Here is a 25,599-nt window from a genome sequence, read left to right as displayed (position 1 = left end):
GAAGTTTGTGATTGGACAGCCACAGAAAGTCTGGACTGGGAAGAAGAATAGTGCTTGCAAACGCTGCAGCTTTTGAGGGATGCTTTAAGATACACCATCAAAGAAAAACATACATATTTTTCTACTAAATAACAATAATATGTGATTATATATATATATATATATATATATATATGTTGTAATTGTGTAGTGGAGTGCCCATTTAACAACAAATGTTCACTGTAAAGGTCAAGGTGCAAGAAGATCACCTGTCGTTGTGTCCCTGCACATAGTTATGTATAGCAGCAGTGATTTGCTGACTAATATACAATCAGACCCTATAGATGATATTGCAGAGTTCATGATCGAATCAGACCCTATAGATACTATTGCAGAGTTTATGATTGAATCAGACCCTATAGATGATAATTGCAGAGTTTATGATTGAATCAGACCCTATCGACAATATTGCAGAGTTCATGATTGAATCAGACCCTATAGACAATATTGCAGAGTTTGTGATTGAATCAGACCCTATAGACAATATTACAGAGTTCGTGATTGAATCAGACCCTATAGACAATATTGCAGAGTTCATGAGTGAATCAGACCCAGGGCCGTCTTTAACACGGGGCAAAAGGGGCAGCTGCACTGGGCTCAGTCAGTCTTAGGAGTCCCAAAGCAGCTGCCCCTTTAGCCCTTCGGCCGCCGTGGTGCGTGTGTCCCATGTGCAACTTCCACCGCGGGCCGCACGATGTGGAGGCTCATCGGGTGGCCAATGCTCTAAGGGCCACCCAATGGCGATGGATTTTCAGGGGCCCGGCTGCTTGAGAGCGCGACCGGGCCCCCTGTGATAATGTCAGAATGCTGAGAGGAAGTGACAGCCGGTAAGAATTGAGAGGGCTAAGTGTAACGGATCACCTGGCACCCCGACTGGGTACCTCCGTTAAAGGATGCTCCTAGCGCTTCCTGAGGACTCCAAGCACTCTGGCAGACACCACAATCACCGAACCGATTCAGCATATGAATCTTCTCAAGCATATGAATGCTGTAGACCGTTGAATAGGAACCATACGAATAGGCTTACACTCCTAGCAGTCAACTGGAACAGCATGCAATAAATCCTTCCCCCAATAATGAGACGACACTTCACTTTGAGGGTAAAACAGGAACTCTCGACTGGCTCATCCAGTCTGGCTTTTATTTCCAACTCACACATACAGGCCACACCCAGGGGGAGGCATAAAAGAACCAATGACATAGATGTTACCTCCCACACATCCCCTCCCCTTAGTGTGACACATAATCCCATTATGCATACAGTGTAAAATATACTTTTACACAACTTTCATAACTTTAAAACCATACATCACATTCACATAAAAATACATATCCACAATCAATCCATTCAGGGGAACAACATATTAAAAAATGGCATGAATCCGACCAGGGGTTCAAAAGTTACTAAAAGTATCTTTTGTTCCTTTCTGGCTGGCAGAAAAACATCCCCACAATGCACCCTGGTTTCCTCCCTTCTGCCCTGGAGTTAATTAGAGAAGTAATCCAATTACCGAGGACTAAAGGCAGACTCCATTAACCACATGGTTGCAAAACAACATAAAACACTTTAAAATACATAAAGTCACATTTACACATAACACACAGACATTTCACCTATCCCAAGATAGCTGGGATCTGCACGCACAAAACTACCGAATAGCGCGCAGATCCTACTCACACAGTACAATTGCCATGGAGCTAAAGTCTTTCCCATAGTCTTTCATTATATGAATAGGCTCCATGGTATGGCTATCTGGGGTATCACATTCCCATAAAGTCTGGTCCATAGTCCAAAGGCAAGAGGCGGGCAATCAGCCCCCTCCAAGGACACGTGGCGAGGTCGGTTTCGCCACACTAAGTGTGTTTTTTTTTTTTAATTTTGTGTGGGCATTGATGGCGTGATTGCATGCTACGAAGGTGAAGGGCTAAGTCAAGGGGCCCCAATCAAATACCTGCCCAGGGTCGAATCAGTATTAAAGATGGCCCTGATCAGTCCCTATAGACCAGTGTTCTCCAACCCAGTCCTCATGGACCACCAACAGTCCAGGTTTTGTCAGAATCTCCATTGGAAAAAAACAGGGAAATACATAAATCCTGGACTGTTGGTGATCCATAAGGATTGGATTAGAGAACACTGCTATAGACAATATGCCAGAGTTTATGATTGAATCAGACTCTATAGACAATTTTGCAGAGTTCATGATTGAATTAGACCATGTAGACAATATTGCAGAGTTTATGATTGAATCAGACCCTATAGACAATATTTGATTTTGCAAAGGCCTTTGACACAGTAGACTACGACATTCTACTGCAGAAACTAAAAAACTCAGGTATTGGTGATCGTTCGCTAACTTGGTTTCAATCATATGTATCAAATCGCTCACAATATGTGCCCATTTCTAACAACGACTCCCTCCCTCTACCAGTCACGTGTGGTGTACCCCAAGGTTCCATTCTCGGCCTCCTACTATTCACATTATTTATAAATGATCTGCTTAATGTCTGCAAATCCTCAAATGTGCACATGTATGCAGACGACACAGTATTCTATGCAAGCAAATCCAATCTACCGCAGCTTGAGGCTGTGCTCCAAGACCAGTTCACAGAGGTAGAAAAGTGGATCACAAAAAGCAAACTCTTCCTAAACACTGACAAAACTGTCACAATGATTTTTGGAACAGTACCTAAGTTACACAAATTATACAATTCCCATCTATCCATCAAAACAAAATCAAATAGCACACTGACCGCAGTCCACTCTTTCAAATATTTGGGTATGTTGACAGACCGCAATCTATCTTTTGGCCTCCACATAGAAAAACTTGCATCTAAACTTTCTCCAAAACTAGGTGCCCTGTACAGAAACAAATCCTGCCTAAACCCTACAATAAAAGAAAAGCTTGTACAGCAAATGCTGATGCTAATCATTGATTATGGGGATATAGTATATGCACCTGCGCCGCAAACCCACCTTAATAAACTTAATACATTGTATAACTCGTTCTGCCATTTGTGCTACAATGTAATTACATGACCCACCATTGTGACATGCTAAAAGAACTAAACTGTCTGTCGCTGGATTTAAGACGCACCCTTCATCTTTCCAGCCTTGTGTCTAAGAGCATTTCTGGGAAGCTCCCACCCTACCTGAGCAGAATGCTCTTCCCGGCTGTTCCCATCTCCTATTACCTCCGATCCAGTACCAGCACATTATTAAGTCTACCTCAATACAAAAAGAAAGCAGCTCGATCTTCCTTTTCCTACAGAGCACCGCAATTATGGAACAAGTTTATGATTGAATCCGACCCTATAGACAATATTGCAGAGTTTATGATTGTTACAGCCTTTTCCTTGTACTGGTTCCTATCCATATTAACTTTCTACACATCTTATCACTTATCTACATACTCAGCTCAAACTAGTAGCTCTTAACATTTCCTAGTTTGAGAAATAATGTCTCAAATTTTCCATATCTCAATGAATAATTTTCCAATTATTTCCAATCCTTGCTTGCCAACTCTGGCTTACTATTGACTTGTGTTTTTGTGCTGAACATAAAAAATAAGTCATAAAAACAATCACAGACACCACTGGGATAAAAAGAGCTCTAGTTGATGAGCGCTGTCAAGTCTAAGTCCTGGAAGAACAGCAAAAATCCTCCTCACCTCACTTTCATTAAACCTGCTACAAATCCCCTTGTGGTTAAAAAAGGCCATTAAGCATTTTTTTCTTGGTTACTGATGTCATTATTACCTTAATGACCTCAACCTCAGAAGGCTGAGCGCCTGGTAGAAAATTACCATATCAAACCAAATGAGCTACATCTATCTATCTATCTATCTATCTATCTATTATATTATGGTTATTGATTCCGTGTATAGAGTGCCAGCAAATTCTGCAGTGTTCTACGGTTTTATAACTAAAAATATAAACATGCACGCTAACATGCAATATACATTTGAATAAATGAAAAATCAGTAATATGTCCTGCAGATGTTGAAATAGCTTTGAGGTAGCCTAATGGAAAATATATTTAGTAAATAAAATCTCTTTCAAATTATAAAGGATTTAACAATTGTGGTTTCGTGAAATAGCCTTACAGCAGATATAGAGAGAATAATATATTATGTTTATAATACATGTCAAAAAAGGACTTTAAAAAAAGCTACGATATTTTATATTTAGAACAATTTGTAATATGGACAGAGTAGATAAACTGTTGGCTCTCAAGCAATGGAAGCCGGCATGTGATTTAATTTTTCTTAAGACTAAATAAACCCCATATTACTGTCCTATATATATTAGCATATATTTTTAGTCTGCACATATGTTCTTGAAAGGAAATACCTCTATCAATATGTTTCTTTGTCTGTCTCTCTCTCTCTCTCTATATATATATATATTTGTGAAATAGGGAAGTACAGTCCCCTTGGCAATATTGCCCTTCAATACTATATCCTGATGTAACCTATTAGACATGTAAGCAGGGTTCAATCTTCCTTAACCTTTCCCTACCTTTAATACATTTACTTAACATTTGCCAAACCCAGGCCAGTCACCTGTCTGTTTTTTTTCTCATCTTTTCCCATTGACATATTAAAAAACTAAAAAAACAGTCCACATTCCAACAAACCTGGGAAAGCCAAGGGCACCCCCAAGAAAAAGGCACCAGGAGTTCTGTATGTTAACCTATATCCAATTCCACATCTGATGTAGCTTAAGCGACGACCCCTGGTCTATAAAGAGTAATAGGGACCCTACTTGGTCTAACAAACACTCACTCCTCTGAATCAGAAAAGAAGATTCCTACTCGATATGACATTGGCGTGCTCATGATTTCTGATTTTTAGTTTTTGTTCATTGACTAACCACCTGTAAGAAGTTCATTATTTAATATTTGGTTCGGTTCAGAAATTCGGGTAAGAAAAAATTCTGCACTTCGAACAATTCGGTTCGGCACTTCCGAAATGCGGAACTTTGGCGATTCGAAACTTCGGCAATTCAGGACTTCGGAATTCGAACATCTGTAGGGCTCCCTAACCCTAACCCTACCCCTAACCCTGCCCCTACCACTAACGCTCATCCTAACCCTACCCCAACCCTCACCCTACCCCTGTCATCATTCACGTTTCCGTCCCTCTCGTGTTTTGACACTTTTCAGAAATCCAAAGCACTTAAGCACTTCCGAAATTTGGCACTTCGGCAATTCAGCACTTCCAAAATTCTGGACTTCGGCACTTTGGAAATTCGGCACTTCATACATTCGGAAGCATCCAAAGGTCCAAATTGCACAAAATTCGTCAGTATTCACATTTGGAATGAAACTAATTGCACGTGTCTATTTAATATGATGTTTGTAACACACTGACTGATCGCATCTGGCTCTATACATTACTAAGTCAGACTTGTTGGACTGAATAAATTGTGTATGTTCCCCTAATGTGGACTGAGAAACAATATTTATTTATGATTACCCCACTCACTGTTAGACAAATTCTGCAGCGCTTACAATGAGTGGACAAACGGACATGTAGTTGTAACCAGACAAGTTGGACACACAGGAACAGAGGGGTTGAGGGCCCTGCTCAATGAGCTTACATGCTAGAAGGAGTGGGGGGAAATGACACAAAAAGGTAAGGGTAGTATTAGACTAGTGACAGTTGCAGAAGAGGAATCAGTCAGGAGCTATTAACAGTTTAATTGATATGATTTTATGAAGAAGTGGGTTTTTAACGATTTGAAGGACTGGAGACTGGGTGAACATCTAATGGAGCAGGGAGATATGTTAGATACTCCTTACATAGGAAATATAAAGGACCCAGCTTAATATTTGTCCCTACACCACACAAACACATACAGTTTAAGGAAGGGAGAGACAGACACATAGAACCTCACTTGTTTAGTTACTATTATTATTCATTTTGTTGCCTGCTTGACAACATGAACAACTATTCTTACTTTAGAACTGATTTACAAGCAACTTGTTTGAAAACTTTGCATTAGCTGTTATCAACTGATGTTCCATCAGTGAACAATAATTTAGATATTCTTCATCTTGATGGCTTTTACATGTTGCACTGTACTGTGAAAGTCAGTTGCAAAGTTGGTGCAAATCAAACTTTAGTAGTTAGACTTCTCTGAGTCTGAGATAGTGGTATGTAAACAACACGATCCTGAACATGCTTCTCTTTTATAGTTGGAAAGAGAACTTCACAAGCTAAGAAGCACCCAGCAGGTAACAAAGTCTGAGAATGAAAAATTGAAACGTACCAACCAGGATCTAGAGGAACAGCTTGAAAAAATACGAGATCAACTTTCAGAAGCTCAAAGTTGTCTGGTTGAAATGAAGCAAAACATTAGTCAAAATGATATTGAAAAGTAAGTGGGAGCAATATGTCTTGGCAATTGTAATATATTCTGAAGAAATTTTTGGCAATTTAGGCAAGTGTTGCATCACTTTTTAATGGAGAGGGCTGTTCACCTCTTATAAGTTTCGGCTAGGGGAGGAAAATGCTTAATAGCCTCTTCCTAAAGGGACCCTATAGTCACCAAGACAACTTTAGGTTAAAGAACCAATTTTGGTGTATAGATCATGTCTCTGAAATCTCACTGCTTAATTTTCTACCATTTAGGAGTTAAATCTTCTGTCTATTCACATCTCTCCTGGCTGTGACTGACACTTCTTGCATGAAAAAGATGGTTTCATTTTCAATCAGATCTTAACTTACTTTAGAAGTTTTTATCTTCTTCTCTCTGTAAATTGAACTTTAATCACACACAGGAGGGTCCTGTGGGGTATAGAAAAATTATTAACATTGCAGGAGAAAAAAATCTGAATCCAACAGACATTAAAGACATTGTGCATTAAAGGACATGTGAAAATTAGGTCTGTTTTTACAGTAAAGTGTTTAGGAAGGCTGTGTAAGTCATATGCAGGGAGTTGTGGATTGGGTTGCATAAAAAAGTGATTTAACTCCTAATTGTCAAAGAATTGAGCAGTGAGACTGCAGGGGCAAAGTAATTACACCAAAACCACTTAGTTAAGCTATAACTTATAACTTAGTTAGTTATAGTTTTTTTTTTTTTTTTAATAATCAATATTTATAGAGTGAAACAAGACCCACAGAATATAATATGAAGGAAAATAACAAAATATTTAGCAAATACTAGGCAATAACATGTGATTGCTCCAGTAAGAAATTAAGAAGCAGTAGAACTTGTTTGTTGTGTTTGTAGTATTTAAGAACACAAGATACATACAGTTAAGGTAGCTGAAACTAAATATACAAGCATAAAAAAGAAATTGGGCCACCCACAGTAAACAGCATGTCAAATCTGTGAATGGTGGAATTTGAGTATGTAAAGCTAAAACAGTAGAGCAGAGAACATCAAGCTCATCTCTAGTCAAGCTAGGCAAAAGAAGTGGTTTAATACGACTACAAGATGAGGCTGCCTCTCATTATTGAACTACCTGTAGTGTCATGAAATACAGATGTTTGCCATGTTTGTTACGCAGTGCAAAAGAACTACATGTGATTGTGACACTGTAGTTGTTATTGCCCCTGTGAGAACTTGACATTAATTGAACAACTCACAATATGTGTGGAGGTACTATTTAAGATCTCTCAATAAATATGGTCAAGGTTACTGATGGTCAGGGTCAGTGTGGGTATATGTGTGAGGAGGGTCAATGTGTGAGAATGCCGAGGTGTACGTGTGTAAAGGGCAAATGCAAGAGCATAGATGTGTGTAGGTTAGATGTGTGTGAATGCATGGGTATATTTGTCTGGAGTGATTTGGCTGTGTGAACCTATCATTGATGGTGCCACTCCCCATTCCCACATCGTTGGTATCTCACCACCCCATAGTTAATCTATTTTCACCCTCTAGAGCCAGCAACCCGCCTGTCTCATAGTCAACATTCTATTTCCCCTACAGCCTGTAGCTCAATGTTCCCCCTATAGACAACAGTCCAATTCTCCCTCATAGCCAGTAGCCCAATTCCCCGCCCCCCTGTATCCTGTAGTACAATTCTCCCCCACAGCCAGTATCCTAATTCCTCCCTTTAGCTAGTAGCCCATTCCTCACACACTCTCAGATGTAGTAGCCCTTCGCCTCCTTTCTCCACTCCTCTCCGCTAGTCCAATCCCTGCTATTTTTTTTGAGGCTTCCCTTGATTGACTATCTCTTGCCTCATCTCCAAGTAGAGCCACAGAGAGTGTTTGTTCTCTTTATAGCACCAAATAATGCAACACCACGTTATACGAGGTGACACCATGAATCACAAAGTACTGTGTAAGTTGTACAGACCTCCAGTGTCCTGTATACAGCACTCCATGTGGCTAAACTCATTCTTCAGAGGTCCTTTCACACCTACGGCCATGTGAAGTAAGTGGTAGTGGATGCGGTATGCCTGGACTTAGTTTCCACTCACCATTTGCAAGATGGCAAGTAACAATTTTGATTATCCCTGTACACAAATACACACCACCAGACAAAACCACAACAAATGACATTCAATCTGATGTAAAAACAAAACAAAACTAAAACTATTAAAAATAAATTATTATTATTATTATTATTATTATTATGATTATTATGATTATTATTACTGGCATTTTTAAAGCGCCAACATATACCACATCGAAATATAGTTTAAAAGTAACATAACTATGAAGCATGTATCACAAGAATATAATGCCTTCACAAGCTTCTGGAAACACGTCAACCTTAATTTATGAATGACCCCTCAGCCCCTTGATGACATTATTTTGCCATAAAACTCATCAATACCATGTACCTCTATACAGACTATGCATACTGTTATGTATATATCTGTAGATATAGATATGTGATATAATGTATTTCTGACTTTTCAGTTATTTATAGACTCACCATTGTAATATAAGCAAAATACACAGGCTGCATGGAAATTATGTAAATCTCTGCACATTTTTCCATGAAATTAGAGTGGACTTACACCAGAAAATGATGTAATGATGCTATGATGCCTCATTATCCTTATTTGACCTACATAGATGCTGTTAGCATTACTTTCATTCCTTAGGCATGTCATAATAAGTTTTTTCTGTTTCCAATTTGCAGGAAACATTGAACTAAATTCAAAATGATAAGATATAGCATTGTTATTCCTCCAGTGTTAAAAGAACACTATAACGTTAGGAATAAAAATCTGTATTCCTAATGCTATAGTGCCCTAGTCCTCGTTTAAGTTACCGGCCCCCACCTGCAGGGAGAAAAAAAGGAAAAAGGTAGTTTACTTACCCATTCTCCCTTGCAGCATTGGTCTTTGTTCTGCGCCCTCTCTCCTTATCACTCTCAGCCAATGAGATAAGTCCTGCATCATTGGGCTTACCATAGAGCTGAGAGCTTCACAGTGCGGCTCCTGGCATACCCAAGATAAGTCATTAAACCATTCTTAGATTGATTTAATACTTGTGTTGGGGGTTTCCTGGTGCCATATCTACCACAAGTCCCTGTAGTTGCGGTGCCTGTGTTGTTCCAGTTAAAATATTAATAATACAAATTAGGTGATTGTCCAAATTCCCGGACAGGCGAACATGTATGTTTGTATGCAGAGATCTGCCATAGCTCCAAAAAAAGAAATGATTAGTGGGGAAAAAATATCATTGATGGCTAGGGGATAGCCACTAAATATTATTTTATATGCAGATCAAATGAGAAATGTCCAAAAGAGGGAAAAAAAGCAGGATTATTCACTAAGGTCCAAAGGGCCCCTAACTGAATGGGGCAAAACCATCCAACTGCATACGGGGCCATTCGGACTGCAAAATCTGGACATTGTTGATGGAATTCATCAATGTCCAGATTTTGTAATTAAGGCTCCAAATGGCATGAATTTGGTCTGGTTTTCAGTGACCAGCTGAAATCCACACTGAATGGATTAAATCTAGGCCCAGAGGCTTCAACTCCAGGCCTGGGTTAAAAATAATCCAAGAGGGAGGGGCTGAGTAGTCGAGCTTCTCGTACTGTGGGCTGAAGGACTGTGGTTTGTGCCTGATGTCTGTGCCCCCATATCAAGCCTCCAGAGTGGGCATTGGCTCACTACTGTGGTCTGACCGGAGAAGTAGTCCTGATTTCCACTGCATTTATTGGTGGTTACATAGATTTCCTCATGCTGTAGAATAATAATTAGCCTGTAATATCCAAGACTACATTACACTTTCTTCAATTACACTCATGCTGTTAGACTTGTTTATTTAGTATGTGATATATATCTTACAAAAAATGCAGCCCTTTAGATGTGTCCTGTTGCTCTTTATTGTTACTTGTATTCTTATTGTTATGTCTTGCTCAACATGTATTTTTAACAATGCACTGTAAAAATAAAGAATAAAAAAAAAAAAAAAAAAAAGAAAATCAAAACTCTTTGCCAGCTGGCAGCTCTAGCAGCTAGCAGATAAATAGTGAAAAACCCTTGGTGGTGCCACATTAAAATAGTAAAAAAAAATGTAATAAATTAATACAAATCCTATGTTGGTCAATAAGACCCCCATATAACTATATTGGGGGTTGAATACGACCCCACATGTTATCTGGCAGGAAACATTAAAGGAGGGGGGGACCTATTGACCCCTCCTTTGAGCCCCACCCAGGGGCAGCAGGTTGAGCCCTAATATTTATAGTAATGGAAGGGACCTATTGCAGATGGTATTTCCACCCCTCCACAATTTAAAGTAATTCCCACCTTAGGTGTCTAGGTGTAACGGAGTTCCAGTACTCCGACCGAGTACCTCCGCCAAGTATGCTTCCTTGTAGCTATCAGGGACCCTGAAACACTTCAGACCAGACGCCGAGACTGGGATCACTTAGGGACCTTTCCACCCTGGACCAAACACCAGACGACACATGGTGAAGGTTAAACAGCAACTCTTTTATGAATACAGCACACATAGTTTAAGCCCCCAATCACCTCATTTACATACAATAGGTTACATAGATTACTATGGTACAAGGAAGGGTGGGGTCAGACAATAGCAAGGGCTGATGGGAGATTGAGGAGGGACAGAGCAGCTAGATTAAACTGGTCTGGCAGTGTCCCTGGGACAACGCCCTGCTGGGGAAACAATAGGACAGGAAAAAGGGGGATGGGGAGATGCACAGACCAGCAATACATTCAACATACCCTGCACAAATAATAGGCACAATGTGACAAAACACAAAAGGAATTTGGGAGCCCACCCATAGTGTCTGTCTTCCATCCACAGTGGTGGTGACTACCGTCACACTAGGGGTCTCCAATATCTGCTAGCCAACCGCCAAAATAATACCTACTCCCAATCTAATGTTTCAGGGAGAAGACAATGGCATGTCCACTCCACCTATTTTATAATTAATTAGGTCCCCACCCACCGCTCATGAATAGATCCTCACCTTAATTGTTAATATTAGGGCCCTCACCTTATATAGCTTATAGTTGGGGCAAGGGGAGGGGACAATAGGTGCTCCCCCTTTACTGTTAATATTAGCAGGGGCGGGCTGGGCCGGGGGGCAGGGAGGCAATTGCCCCCCAGGCCGCCCAAAATTATTTTAGGACCGGCCCTTTAAATGCTGCAGCCGCCGAGCGCTCTGTAAAGCGCTGCAGCTACTTTTCCCTCCCCTCCCCTGTAGGTGGTCGAGCTGCACTCCGGTCCGCGGTCCGCGGTCCCGGCCGGAGTGATGGGAAGGTGCACACTGAGTGTGCACCTTCCTGTCAGTCCGGCCGGGTACAGGAAACAGAAACTCCTGTTCCGCGCGGAACAGGAGTTTCTGTTTCCTGTACCCGGCCGGACTGACAGGAAGGTGCACACTGAGCACCTTCCTATCACTCCGGCCGGGACCGCGGACCGGAGTGCAGCTCGGCCACCTACAGGGGAGGGGGTAAGAAGGGGGGGAGAGAGAGAGAGAGTAAAAAAAGGGGGGGGGGGAGAGAGAGAGTAAAAAAAGGGGGGGGGAGAGAGAGAGTAAAAAAAGGGGGGGGGAGAGAGTAAAAAGAGGGGAGGTGGGAGAGTAAAAAGAGGGGAGGTGGGAGAGTAAAAAGAGGGGAGGTGGGGAGAGTAAAAAGAGGGGAGGTGGGGAGAGTAAAAAGAGGGGAGGGGGGAGAGTAAAAAGAGGGGAGGGGGGAGAGTAAAAAGAGGGGAGTGGGGAGAGTAAAAAGAGGGGAGGGGGGAGAGTAAAAAGAGGGGAGGGGGGAGAGTAAGAAGAGGGGAGGGGGGACAGAAAGAAGAGGGGAGGGGGGGAGAGTAAGAAGAGGGGAGGGGGGAGAGTAAGAAGAGGGGAGGGGGAGAGTAAGAAGAGGGGAGGGGGGAGAGTAAGAAGAGGGGAGGGGGGAGAGTAAGAAGAGGGGAGGGGGGAGAGTAAGAAGAGGGGAGGGGGGGAGTAAGAAGAGGGGAGGGGGGAGTAAGAAGAGGGGAGGGGGGAGTAAGAGGGGAGGGGGGAGTAAGAAGAGGGAGTAAGAAGAGGGAAGAGAGGGAGTAAGAAGAGGGGAGGGGGATAATAAGAGGGGGGAGTAAGAAGAAGGGGGAAGTAAGAAGGAGGGGAGATAAGAAGAAGGGGGGAGTAAGAACAAGAGTGGGGAGTAATTAGAAGAAGGGGGTAAGAAGAAGAGGGGGGAGTAAGAAGAAGAGGGGGGAGTAAGAAGAAGAAGGGGGTAAGAAGAAGAAGGAAGGGGTAAGAAGAAGAAGAGGGGGTAAGAAGAAGTAGGAGGGTTAAGAAGAAGGGGGGTAAGAAGAAGGGGGGTAAGAAGAAGGGGGGAGTAATAAGAAGAACAAGTTGGGGAGTAAGAAGAACACAGGGAGGAGGGGGGTAAGAAGAACACAGGGGGGTGAGAACACACAGAGGGAGGAGTGAGAAGAACACAGGGAGGGTGGAGGGGGGATGAGAAGAGCACAGGGAGGGTGGGTGAGTGTGAGAAGAGACCGCTAGGGGAGGGTGGGGGAGAGGAGAGACCACTAAGGGTCAGGGGAGAGCTCTAAGGGACAGAAGGGACAGCTCTATAGGACAGGGGGCAAGACAGGGAGCTCTTTAACACTACGCGCACACACACACACACACACAATGCATCCCTATACATACACAGAAACACACAATGCACCCCTATACATACACAGAAACACACAATGCATCCCTATACATACACAGAAACAGAACATGCTTCCCTTACACACAGAGAAACACACAATACATCCATTACACACACACACACACAATGCAACCCTTACACACAAAGACAATGCATCATTTGCACACATACACATACACATACAATGCAAACCCTTACACACACATGCAAACACACACACTGTTTTTCTTACATACACACAGAAACACAATGCATCTCTTACACTCAATGCACACACATACAGACACACACCTTGCATCCCTTATGCATACAAACACAGATTCACACAATGCATCCCTCACACACAACCAGAAACACATAATACATCCCTTATACACACAAACACACTGCATCACCTGCACAAACTGGTATCCCTATACACTACATACCATAAGCACACATATGAGATAACACATAAGACATCCCCTACACACTCCACTCCCTGTGAGCGAGCTCAAGGGTGGGTGGAACAAATAAGTGGACTTATGAGTGGGCCTTATGGGCATACTCACCGTCAGGCACTGGGGCCCAGACCTTGAGCTGTGTAAGAGGCCCCCAAAAAATGGAGCTGCTTCCAATTCTCCCAGAACGTTGAATTTTGTAACCACAGTTGCAAACAGCCTCCAGAGGTCCTGTTCTACACCAGACCAGTGGAGCCAAACTGCAGCCCATCATCATCCTCATCTAATTGTAAGTAGGCAATCTAGTATATTATTAGTGACACTAATCTATAATTTACCTCACATTAAAGGGACACTATAGCTTAATGAAGTGGTTCTGGTGTCTATAGCTGGTCCCTGCAGGCTTTTTAATGTAAACACACACTGTGTGCAGCACTGGCGTTAGTTCATATGGCAGATCATATGGGTGGGGCATTGTGATGTCACATGGGGGGGGGGCAAATTTATATTTTGTCTAGGGCGGCAAAAATCCTTGCACCTCTGATCCTGGGCAGGTGCACCAGTCTACTGGTGACCCACAGGAGGGGAGTGCACTGATTGCACTGCACTCTCCTCCTGCCCAGACCCGTCTTGACCGCAGTGCAAGTGCCCTCTGCCCCTAATTTACAGTGGCTCACACTCACAACAAGCAGTGCCTAGAGCCCTTTGCAGAGACGGAAACAAAGAGGTTCTGTGGCAGCTGGCCGTCCTGCAAGCATTACATTAAACAGCTGTTCCCCATGCAGCCACAGATGGCGTTGTGCTGGGAGACTGTGATTACTCTTCACTTCCTCCCAGCCTACAGAGCAGCGCATGGGGGAGAGAGGAGGAGGCATGATTTAATCTTGAATAAATCCTCTAAGCCAACCTTTATAAATTTGGGGGGGATCAGCTCTGTTTCCACAGTTTATTGGTGTTTGCTCTCATCTCTGTATTAATATTGAGGGATGTCTAAGTAGTAACATCAGTGTGTGTCAGCAGGACCAGCCGTTAGGGTGGGCAAGCTGAGCGGTCACGCAGGGTGCCATGACAACAGAGGCGCCCGGCGGCCAACACAGCTCACAAGTTGGGTACACCAGCATATTTAATTTAAACGATTCGCTGGTGGTCCACTGGTGCGCACCAGCAGTAGGTGCAGTCAGATCATATCCTCTCCCTCGTGGTTCCGGCGCTCAGTTAGTGAGTCAGAGCACAGGCTCAGAGATTCTCAGCCTGTGCTCTGACAACATTGAAAGTCAGAGCCGTGAAGGAGCGGGTATGGCAAAGAGCTACTGATTAGCATAACATCAATATCCGTTATAAAACCAGGAAAAGGTGGGCATGGATGGTGAACTGATTTGGTGGCGCAATGGGCCACTTGACTGGTTTTGCCCCCCAGGCCTAAGGCTGCCAGCCCTCCCCTGAATATTAGGGCCCCCACCTGTGTCGCCCATGAGCTGGGACCGGGGAGGGGGGGACACTAGGTTCTCCCCTATTAAAATTTCAAGTAGTGTCCACTCATTGCTTATCCGTGGGGGCATCTGGAAAACTTTGTTGGGACATGACTCCATTTGCTGGATTGTAGGTGGGGATGTATGGAGGCACTTATCTCCATTATAGCAAAGTAGGGCTCTTCTTAACCCTCAAAGAATTTTTATTTTTATATGTTGCTTTATTTTAAAACTTTTTTAATGTATTGGCTGACTAGCAAGTGATGGCCTGCCACAACATATTTATTCCTTAAAAAGGTGCGTTTTTTTTTTTTTTTTTAACTATTTGTCTGCTGGCTGCTAACTCTGCCAGTGGCAAACATAGTTCTTCAAATGATCAACTACTTGAAAAAGCCAAGTGAATGATAATTTGCGAATGTGCATCCTGCAGGATGCATTCAGTTTATCATCGGCTACCATGTAATTGTTGATAAATCTCCAATTCCGGTGATGTATATTGATTCGAATTCGAAAATAATCGATTTTTCAAATTCCTAAGAATTAATTTTACAGAATTGGTCAGGTAGACTGAATCCTGTCCCCATTTGGCTTTAGTAAATTTGCCAATGTGGTCATAATTCAATCATTTTCATTAAAATCCAGTGTTTGGTGAATAACCCCATATATGTATATATTTGTACATTATGTATCTTATTAGTTTTCCTGAAACTTTTTTGGTGGACGAAGTTCTGACAAGCTGAACGATCACATCCATGATTTTCTTCAGTCCCGAAAATGTTTCATTTTCAGAAAAAAATGGTTCAGCTGAAATTAATTTTTATGCTGTGCACAAGTCTAATGAAAAGACTTAAAAACAAAAATGGTCTCTTACCTGACAAATTCATTTATTTCTGAATGGCCAAAGCCCACAGGTAATGACATAACTGTAAGAGATAGTGTAATGATATTGATGTTACAAAGTTTTGGAGTCCAGTAGCCAGATCAGCAATGTTTTCTGCCAGAGGTAGCCACTCGTTACCCAGGTGGTTGAGCCCCTGAGCCTTGAGTGGCCTTCTGGTCTTAAGCAGAGATGGGAGACTGGAACAGAGAGATGATAATCGTAGTGAGGCAAGCCGAGGTCAGTGGGAAGGAGAAGCAGCAAAGTCAAAACGGTCCAAAATCAGCAACAGGTAGGAGAAACATGAACAAGCTTGATTAGAGAGTACAGGAACCACAATAATCTGGCAAAGGTACAGAGACAGGAAGTGGCTTTTATAGGCCAAGAACCAGACACATGACCAGACACAGCTGAAGAGACTTGTCACTGATACCAATGCTGTAGAGTCAAGGTTACCAGATCTCAGGTACATTTACAAAAGGCAGGCTGGTGTACTGGTAAGGAAGCGGTTTAGCAGCATGTAAACCAGGGTTTGAAACCCAGCAGAGTCAGTTCCTCACAGATAGAAACCAAGCTTAAGCTTGTTCGTTCCCCCCCAAAAATTACATTTGGAAAATATGCAACCAGATGACAGCCAGATTTAAACCATAGAAGACTCGTAATGAAAGACCCATGAGGTACCCACTGTCCCAGCAAAATTAGCAGTGATCCTGTCCGAGTAAAGCTTGTTAAGCAGGCAATAAGCCTTCTAGATCATGGACTTGAGCCAAATGGCAAGAGTGACAGTCACAAGTTTTTACCTAAACAGGGCCCAGAAAAATAGAACAAACAGAGAAGAACACTTAGTTCCTATTGACCTGAGAATAACATCCAAATCATGCAACAGCCTTTCCAGGCCAGCTCCAAAAGAGGAAAGAGACAAAATTTGACCCTTCAAGAAACTAGTTGCCAAACTCTTTTCCATGTACACCATATCTTGTGGTAATTGCATTCTGACAACAGACTTGTGAGCCTGAAGCAAGGTCTTAATAACCTTAACTGAAGAAGCTCTGGAGCGCAAGATCTGATGTTTAATTTCAATCCCATCAAAAACAGATTCAGATGGTGTAGCTGGAGAAAGAGGTATTGGAGGAGATCCACAGTTGAGTTCAGACACCTCTACCAGTCACACATACCAGGTATTGTGTTGTTATTGAGGAACCACCAGAGTACCAGGGCTGTGGGTGGGCACCATCAAACAATATATATATATATATATATATATTGTTTAACCACTTAATTTAACAAACATTGATGTTTAGGCAAATACATGAATATGTATGTTCATTAATATAATTTTATAACATGACAGGAGGTTTCATATTTGCTTAAGTCTCTCTTTACTAGAACTCCACAGCAGCACAGAAAAACAACCAATCAGAAAAAAGTTAGGTACTATAAAACTCCTCTCCCCATGCATCATTTCCTCTTTCTTTGCTGCTCCGCAGACATTATAGGTCAGAGTACCACTGCCTCCTGCTATATTAGTTGTTGGCTTTGGGATTTAGTTTGACTTATAGTGATGTCGCGAACATAAAATTTTCCGTTCGCGAATGGCGAACGCGAACTTCCGCAAATGTTCGCGAAGGGGCGAACCGGGCGAACCCCCATATACCTCAATAGGCAGGCGAATTTTAAAACCCACAGGGACTCTTTCTGGCCACAATAGTGATGGAAAAGTTGTTTCAAGGGGACTGTGGCATGCCGGAGGGGGATCCATGGCAAAACTCCCATGGAGTCTGGTTTTAATCCATAGGGCATAAATCACCTAGCATTCCTAAATTGTTTGGACTAACATGCTTTAAAACATCTGGTATGATGTTGCATCGATCAGGTAGTGTAAGGATTACGCCCGCTTCACAGTGACAGACCAAACTCCCCGTTTAACGCACCGCAAACAACCGCAAACAGTCCATTTGCACAACCGCAAACTCCCCATTTACACAAGGTTGGATACCAAGCTAGCCATGTCCCGTTCCTTGTCCTCACTGATGTCATTGAAGGTCTCTTCCTCCACCCAGCCACGTACAACACCAAGGGTCCCCGAAAGGTGACAACAAGCCCCCTGTATTTTTTTTTTTTTTAAATGTACACTACTGTTACACCAGATATGAGTTGCACTGGTGTGACACTGTGCCCTGTCAGGCCCTGAAACGCACACGTGTGAAGGAAACTGACTGCTATTATTTCACAAATTTTATATAGCATTTTATGTTTTTTTGAGACCACCTTAAAAATATTGGATATCGCTAAAAATCATGATCACTATATACTTTCTCTACAAACCTCTAAAACGAACCAAACTACTCATCCATCCGCTATACCACTTTATCCCACCTAGAACTAGTGCCCAGTTAAAATACTTGACTCTTACTTACCCACACTCAGTCATGCCACACACATTTCACCACTACTCTCACTGAATCCCTCTGACTACAGCTTAATTCATCTTCTACATCAGAACACTACTCCTAAGATTGGGTTGTATCCATGTCTCGGGTCTTTCATTTAGAATAGGGGCAGCTTCGGTCTCCTTCAACACTGACACTCCAGTGCATATTATTAAAAGATTGGGCAGATGGAAATCCTCAGTCTACAACCGATATATTCCTCATCCCGAGAAAGAATTGAGGAAAGCTTTTAAAAGTTTGGCTTTGTAAATTTGATGCAATAAGTGTGTTTTTCTATAATACCTTTTCACCCTCTTTACATATATTACTAATATGTTTCTGAACATATATATTATATTATTCACTCACTCACTCTCTGGGCCGCCCTAAGACATCATGCTGCCTAGGTCCAACGATAAATGACTATGGGGGATAATGTATAATAAGCGCAGGTTACTGGCTATGGGGGGATAATGTATAATAAACACAGGTTACTGGCTATGGGAGGATAATGTATAATAAACACAGGTTACTGGCTATGGGAGGATAATGTATAATAAACACAGGTTACTGGCTATGGGAGGATAATGTATAATAAACACAGGTTGCTGGCTATGGGAGGGATAATGTATAATAAACTCAGGTTACTTGCTATGGGGGTAATGTATAATAAACACAGGTTACTGGCTATGGGGGATAATGTATAATAAACACAGGTTACTGGCTATGGGGGGGATAATGTATAATAAACACAGGTTACTGGCTATGGGGGGATAATGTATAATAAACACAGGTTACTGGATATGGGGGATAATGTATAATAAACACAGGTTACTGGTTGTGGGGGGATAATGTATAATAAACACAGGTTACTGGTTGTGGGGGGGATAATGGATAATAAACACAGGTTACTGGCTATGGGAGGATAATGTATAATAAACACAGGTTACTGGCTATGGGGGGGATAATGTATAATAAACACAGGTTACTGGCTATGGGGGAGATAATGTATAATAAGCACAGGTTACTGGCTATGGGGGATAATGTATAATAAACACAGGTTACTGGCTATGGGGGGATAATGTATAATAAACACAGGTTACTGGCTATGGGGGGTAATGTATAATAAACACAGGTTACTGGCTATGGGAGGATAATGTATAATAAACACAGGTTACTGGCTATGGGAGGATAATGTATAATAAACACAGGTTACTGGCTATGGGGAGGATAATGTATAATAAACACAGGTTACTGGCTATGGGGGGATAATGCATAATAAACACAGGTTACTGGCTATGGGGGATAATGTATAATAAACACAGGTTACTGGCTATGGAGGATAATGTATAATAAACACACAAAAAAAATAATAAAAAAAAATGAATTCAGCTTCAGAATTAATCTAAATTGTATGCTGTCTAGGAGGTGGGAGGGTCTGGGAGGGAGGGTCTGCTGCTAATTGGCTGGAATGTGTCTGCTGACTGTGAGGTACAGGGTCAAAGTTTACTCAATGATGACGAATAGGGGGTGGACCGAACATCGCATATGATCGCCATCCGTGGCGAACGCGAACACGCTATGTTCGCCAGGAACTATTCGCCAGCGAACCGTTCGGGACATCACTAATCACAGATTCTGTGTGCCTTTTGGCAGTATGTATCACTGATTCTGTGTGCTTTATGGCAGTATATATCACTGATTCTGTGTGCTTTATGGCAGTATATATCACTGATTCTGTGTGCTGTATGGCAGTATATATCTCTGATTCCGTGTGCCTTTTGGCAGTATATATCACTGATTCTGTGTGCTTTAGGGCAGTATATATCACGGATTCCTGGGAGTTTACTGGCAGTGCATATCTCAATCTGGGAGTTTCATGTATATACGAATCTCAGTGCACAGGCTCTGTTCAGAGCCAGATTGCTAGTTGGCTCTAAGATGAATGTGCTTCACAGTATAGTTTTTGTCTGGCCCAGCTATGGAGTCCCAGGTGAGTCTACTCTGGTATGATTTTACTGTCCATGGCAGATATTTTAAGCCAGCAAACCTGGCCCTGGTTCAAACTGGTATGGGAGACCAGTCTACGCTGATATTATTCTATTTTATCAGGTTATATGGGGATACTCCTTGAGTTGGCTATAGTTTAGCCCTACTCCCGAAAGAGACCATTGGTACAATACCCTTCAGGTGGTATGATGATCTATAATTAAGAGAAGAATTCTCACAGATCTGTATGTACATGTGCATACCTTTTCACAGTTTAAGGAAGATATCGGTCAGTATATCTTGATTTTATGGACACTATTATCACTGGAACAACTTCGGCTTATGTCCAATACAACTGGAATACTACTATTTGCCTGCTGGGCATTTAGGGACTGCCAGTCCCGGTTCAAGTTATTCACACGGCATTACGCTGTCTAAAAGGGTTGATGTCTGGGGGCCCTATGTCACAGGGTGCTCTGAGGATCTACATTTTTTTGGGGAACTCTACCCAAGCACAGTGGTCCCCATTACTCACTCAAGACCCATGGTAAAGCGCTGCAGAATTGGATGGCGCTATATAAATAACATATAATCATATAATAATAATATGCAACCCAGGATTGGCCTGCTATGTCTGTGCCCCATTGATTGGCCTGCTATGTCTGTGGCCATTAGAACGGCCTGCTATGTCTGTTCCCATTAGAATGGCTTGCTATGTCTGTGCCCATTAAAACGGCCTGCTATGTCTGTGCCCATTAAAACGGCCTGCTATGTCTGTGCCCATTTAAACGGCCTGCTATGTCTGTGCCCCATTGATTGGCCTGCTATGTCTGTGCCCCATTGATTGGCCTACTATGTCGGTGCCTATTTTAATGGCCTGCTATGTCTGTGCCTATTTGCTTGTCCAACTATTCTGTGTCCATTTGTTTGGCCTTTTGGGCCTGTGCCCTTCTGACGGGCCTGCTCTATTGGTGCCGAACCCCTTTTGGCCGCAGGCCTGGGGGAATATCACTGAGGAAAAGCCAGTGCCCACCAGTGACATGGAAATAGGCAGGTGTCCAGACAAGCACCATTGCCATACTATCCAAGAGGACACCAGTATACGGCCATCTGAATATGGTGGGAAGGGTGAAGGCCCTAAACCTCATGCCTGAAGGGCAAGATTTCTTATGAAGACCCCGGACACACATCCGCGGTTTACACCAGACCAGCGACGGCACATCTCCAAGGAGAACTTCGCACAGGCAAGGACCGGTACTCAGACACCTACAGGAGAACGCGGTGTTTTCCTTGTCTTTAACAACTAACTCCGTATCTGCCTCCCGGTATCCATATAGGTATCGGTAGTTATTCCTGCATAAGGTTAGCTCCTGGCCCTGTTCAGTGGGGCTTACTTGTCTTACCTTCCAGCCTGCTATTTGCCTTCTAGCTGAGATAGAATTTGCATTTTTACTCTTATCTACGTTATTGTTGTTTTTTTGTTTTCATGACTTCCTTTTCCTTTCGCTCGGGTCGTCGAGAGGCCTGACTTGACCTCCTCCGATCTCCCGGGCACTCGTGGATTGCGGAGAACGGCTTTCCTCAGACTACCAACGGTCATCCTGGACCCCCCGCGCGCGCACAGGATCCGGACGGTCAGTTGGTAGTTTTCCATCGTTGTTTCCGAAGATTGCCCTCAGCCTTATGCTGATACTAGTAATTGGTGTACCCTGCAGTTGGTCACCCTGAGTCTCTAGGGACTCTAGTTTTGATCACAGGAGGGTGCGGCCCTCCATCACTTCGATCCGAGAATGTTTTATCTTCAGGAACAGAGAGCGAACCCCTCTCAGATACGTAACCGGACACTGATTTGTTATTAGAGGGCGCAGCCCTCCCTCAACCTCAGCCAGAGACTGAGCTGGATACAGAGGAAATGTTTGGAGGACACATTCTCATAGAGAGAACCAGTCACGGATGTAGACTCTACTGTTTGGTTATTTACGGATGCGGTCCGCTCAGGCTATCAGCCAGACGCTATCATTCGATCACATTAGTAGAGAGCGCGGCTCTCTCATACACTCGGCGCTCTACAGTGCCGACCATTTGTTCATCACACAGGCTTGTACCTGTGCAAGACATTGATGACTACATGGAGGGGCGTCCCTCCTGCATTCAATTAGATCTGACGTCCGTGCTACTGATTTTGTTATAGAGGACTGCCTGGTCATGCAAGATATACATATTTAGACTGGATCCCTCTATTCTGTCTCCTGTAATGGATCTACTGGATCCGGACTGCTGTAACACACGCAAGACATTCTCACAGAGGTATAACGGGGGGAGACTCCCACTTATTTACACACACTCCTGGAGATGGTACGGCTAACGGATGGACCTCAGGTATTACGTGAGTGCAGGTTTTGGTATATTCTGCACCATTTAAAACAGAGGATTGCTTTCTGTTTTGGATATCCAGACCATTACGAACAACTGCGCAGACAGTTTCTCCCATATTTAGATGACAGGAGATACGGAGACCTTCATGGTGCAAACGGGCACTGCCTTGCTCGAGTAAAAAGATTAAGGAAGGCCTATTACCCGATCTGAAGGTAAACCGTTCACATGGATCACATGGTAAGACCGGAAACCCCGGTTGTCTTGAGTTCCCCGGTCATTACGATCTTGGGATAAGATGGCAGGACTGCCCCATCTCCTCGGAACGCATACCTGGTGAACAGGGTTCGGAGATGGTGGGTCCTCCATCTACACTCTATTTATCCCTCACGGGAGCTGTTTTGTTCTGGATTCACGCTAATCTACTTTTCAACTACCATCAAGGATATCTACGAGACTTTATGTGGGTACCTGGTGTACCCCGACTCTTACACAGACATCTTTCACTCTTAGACGAGGACATATCTGGATGGAAATCTGCACTCCAGTTTGCACTTCCCATCCCTTTGAATATTCCTGGGATTCACTATTCCCAGATTAGTCGACCACCGTTCCTCCCCACAAGTTCAGTTTGGAACCCTGAATGGACGTCCTTTTGGAGTCTTTCCTCTACCGTGTCCGAGGATTACACAGTCCACTTGGAATATTGGAATCACTTAGGATACGGCTAGTTTGACCACACTCTTGCCTGCATTATAAATTTATTCTCGGATGAGACATATCACCGGGTAGGCCAGGATGGAACGAAAGATCCTACTCGGTTCTATTGCGATTTGGTGGTGGACTTAGACGCATACCTTGAGATTGAAGATCTGCCTGCAAGGCCACATTGCCGGGTGAACCTGGCACGATCGGTGGAGCAACCTTACACATCAAGAGTTGAGACATGGTGGCAGTGTCTTATCGCGGCCCTAAGTCCGCAAATGACCTTCGACATTTTATAACTGCAGGGAAATGGCTAATAGGTCAGCTTGCCAGCTCATGGACCAGCTGGTAGGTCACAGGTCGCAACCCCACGTACATTGGATCTATCAGTGGATGATGTTTTTTCCGTTTTTGGGATACTTCATCAACTGGCATCTCCGTCGGTGTATTGTCATCTATCGCAGTTGGAAAGTCCATTTAGGATTGCTCGGGTAGCTCCGAGAATAGGTACCAGCGAAACAAACAGCGTTGGATTTGTTGACTGAGCGTTAAAACAGCAAATACGCAGCCTCCTGTCATGTTATAAAATTGTAGATTATGCCAGCTTTAGTGTACCTATAATCTTAATTTTATTAATGACAGGAGGCGAGTATTTCCCACCCGTTCTTATCCCTCCCTTTAATTTTATAGTTTGGATTAATCAGGTACGTATGCAACTCTGCTTGTTGTCTCTGCTACCTGTCACCTGTTCTTATGTCTGTTTTTCATAAGTAGAGTTGAGTTATCTACAGATTAAGGTAATGTTGGTTGCTACATTGGGTACCTACATGTTTATTCTGAGTACATTTCATTGGATAATCAATCTGTTCGATTCTGTTTTTCTCTCGTTTCAGTTTACAGTCCATCAACGCTATCTGGTGTGGCAGTTCTTCTCGAATGGTGGACATTGCTGTATTCGTTGTATCTAGGACTTTGTTTCTCCCCCATTATGTTCTGCCTTTTGTTCTGTTTTGTTGCAGCTTGAAAGAGGAAATGATGCATGGGGAGAAGAGTTTTATAGTACCTAACTTTTTTCTGATTGGCTGTTTTTCTGTGCTGCTGTGGAGTTCTAGTAAAGAGAGACTTAAGCAAATACTCGCCTCCTGTCATTAATAAAATTAAGATTATAGGTACACTAAAGCTAGCATAATCTACAATTATTTTACTCAAATAACACAATGTAATGCATTGTCTAAATATAATTGATTGATATATTAAACTGGAAATAGTGCAATAATTCATCATTATTTATGTATATGTATATAACAAAATCAGTTCTGATATAACTGTTCACCTAATCTGAAAAGGTATTATTCTAAATATGAAATCATCATCTGGTTGCAAATATCTAATATTATGACAATCAGCAAGAATGAGTATTTCTGTTTAAAAATCATGATTTAAATCGAGTCTTACTGACTAGCATTTTTTTTACTTAAATATATTTGATTTAAATCAAATTCACCATGCATTTGCTATTATATAAAGCTGAAGAACATTCTTACTCAAATGCACAAACTGAAAGTTGTAACAAAGAGGACACTTATATATTTTTTCTTATATTCTCAGGGAGAAGAGAGAAGTTGACGAGTCAATGAGTGTTTCAAATTCGCAGGTATGGTAATATTCTGCCATAAATGGCTAGGTATATTAAAAGAACAGGGTGTTGTTAAGACAGAGAAGAATCTCAGAGCCATACATGCTATATGTCAAGGATCCTGTACATCTGCATGCAAACACCATTATCTGCCATTTATGATACCATATTTCAGCTATTTTGACACACAAAGTGAATACAAAGTGCAAGTCCAATTTTAGGCCAAATAGCAAAACTGAAAATATGGCTGACTTGAAATTTTTTCCAAATCAGTTATTTTGGCGTAGAATTTGAAACTTACTTTGAATTCTTGACATTTCACACAAGTTAATAACCCTCTAAAGCAAACGTGTTAAATAACAACCCTTCTCATAAACATTATTGAATTCATTGCAGGGGAAATATTAACCCCTTAAGGACACAACTCCTGGAATAAAAAGGGAATCATGACGGAATATTTCCGTCATGTGTCCTTAAGGGGTTAAGATATATTCTACGCTAGATTAGCTGTATAGGTGATGCGTCCCCCTTTTTAGT

At 42.5% G+C, this 25,599-nt stretch overlaps 1 protein-coding gene across 1 annotated transcript in view; it reads left to right on the top strand.

Annotated features, from left to right (window-relative positions):
* Positions 1–25,599, top strand: part of RAB44 (RAB44, member RAS oncogene family) — a 143,478-nt gene that overhangs the window by 77,279 nt on the left and 40,600 nt on the right. Inside the window, exons 8-9 of the mRNA XM_063450543.1 lie at positions 6,239–6,420; positions 25,035–25,080. Coding sequence (XP_063306613.1) covers positions 6,239–6,420; positions 25,035–25,080 — 228 coding nt within the window. The remainder of the gene's footprint in view (positions 1–6,238; positions 6,421–25,034; positions 25,081–25,599) is intronic.

Source organism: Pelobates fuscus, chromosome 1 (assembly GCF_036172605.1).
Source record: "Pelobates fuscus isolate aPelFus1 chromosome 1, aPelFus1.pri, whole genome shotgun sequence".
Lineage (NCBI taxonomy): Eukaryota > Metazoa > Chordata > Amphibia > Anura > Pelobatidae > Pelobates > Pelobates fuscus.
This window is presented reverse-complemented; position numbering and strand designations above follow the sequence as displayed.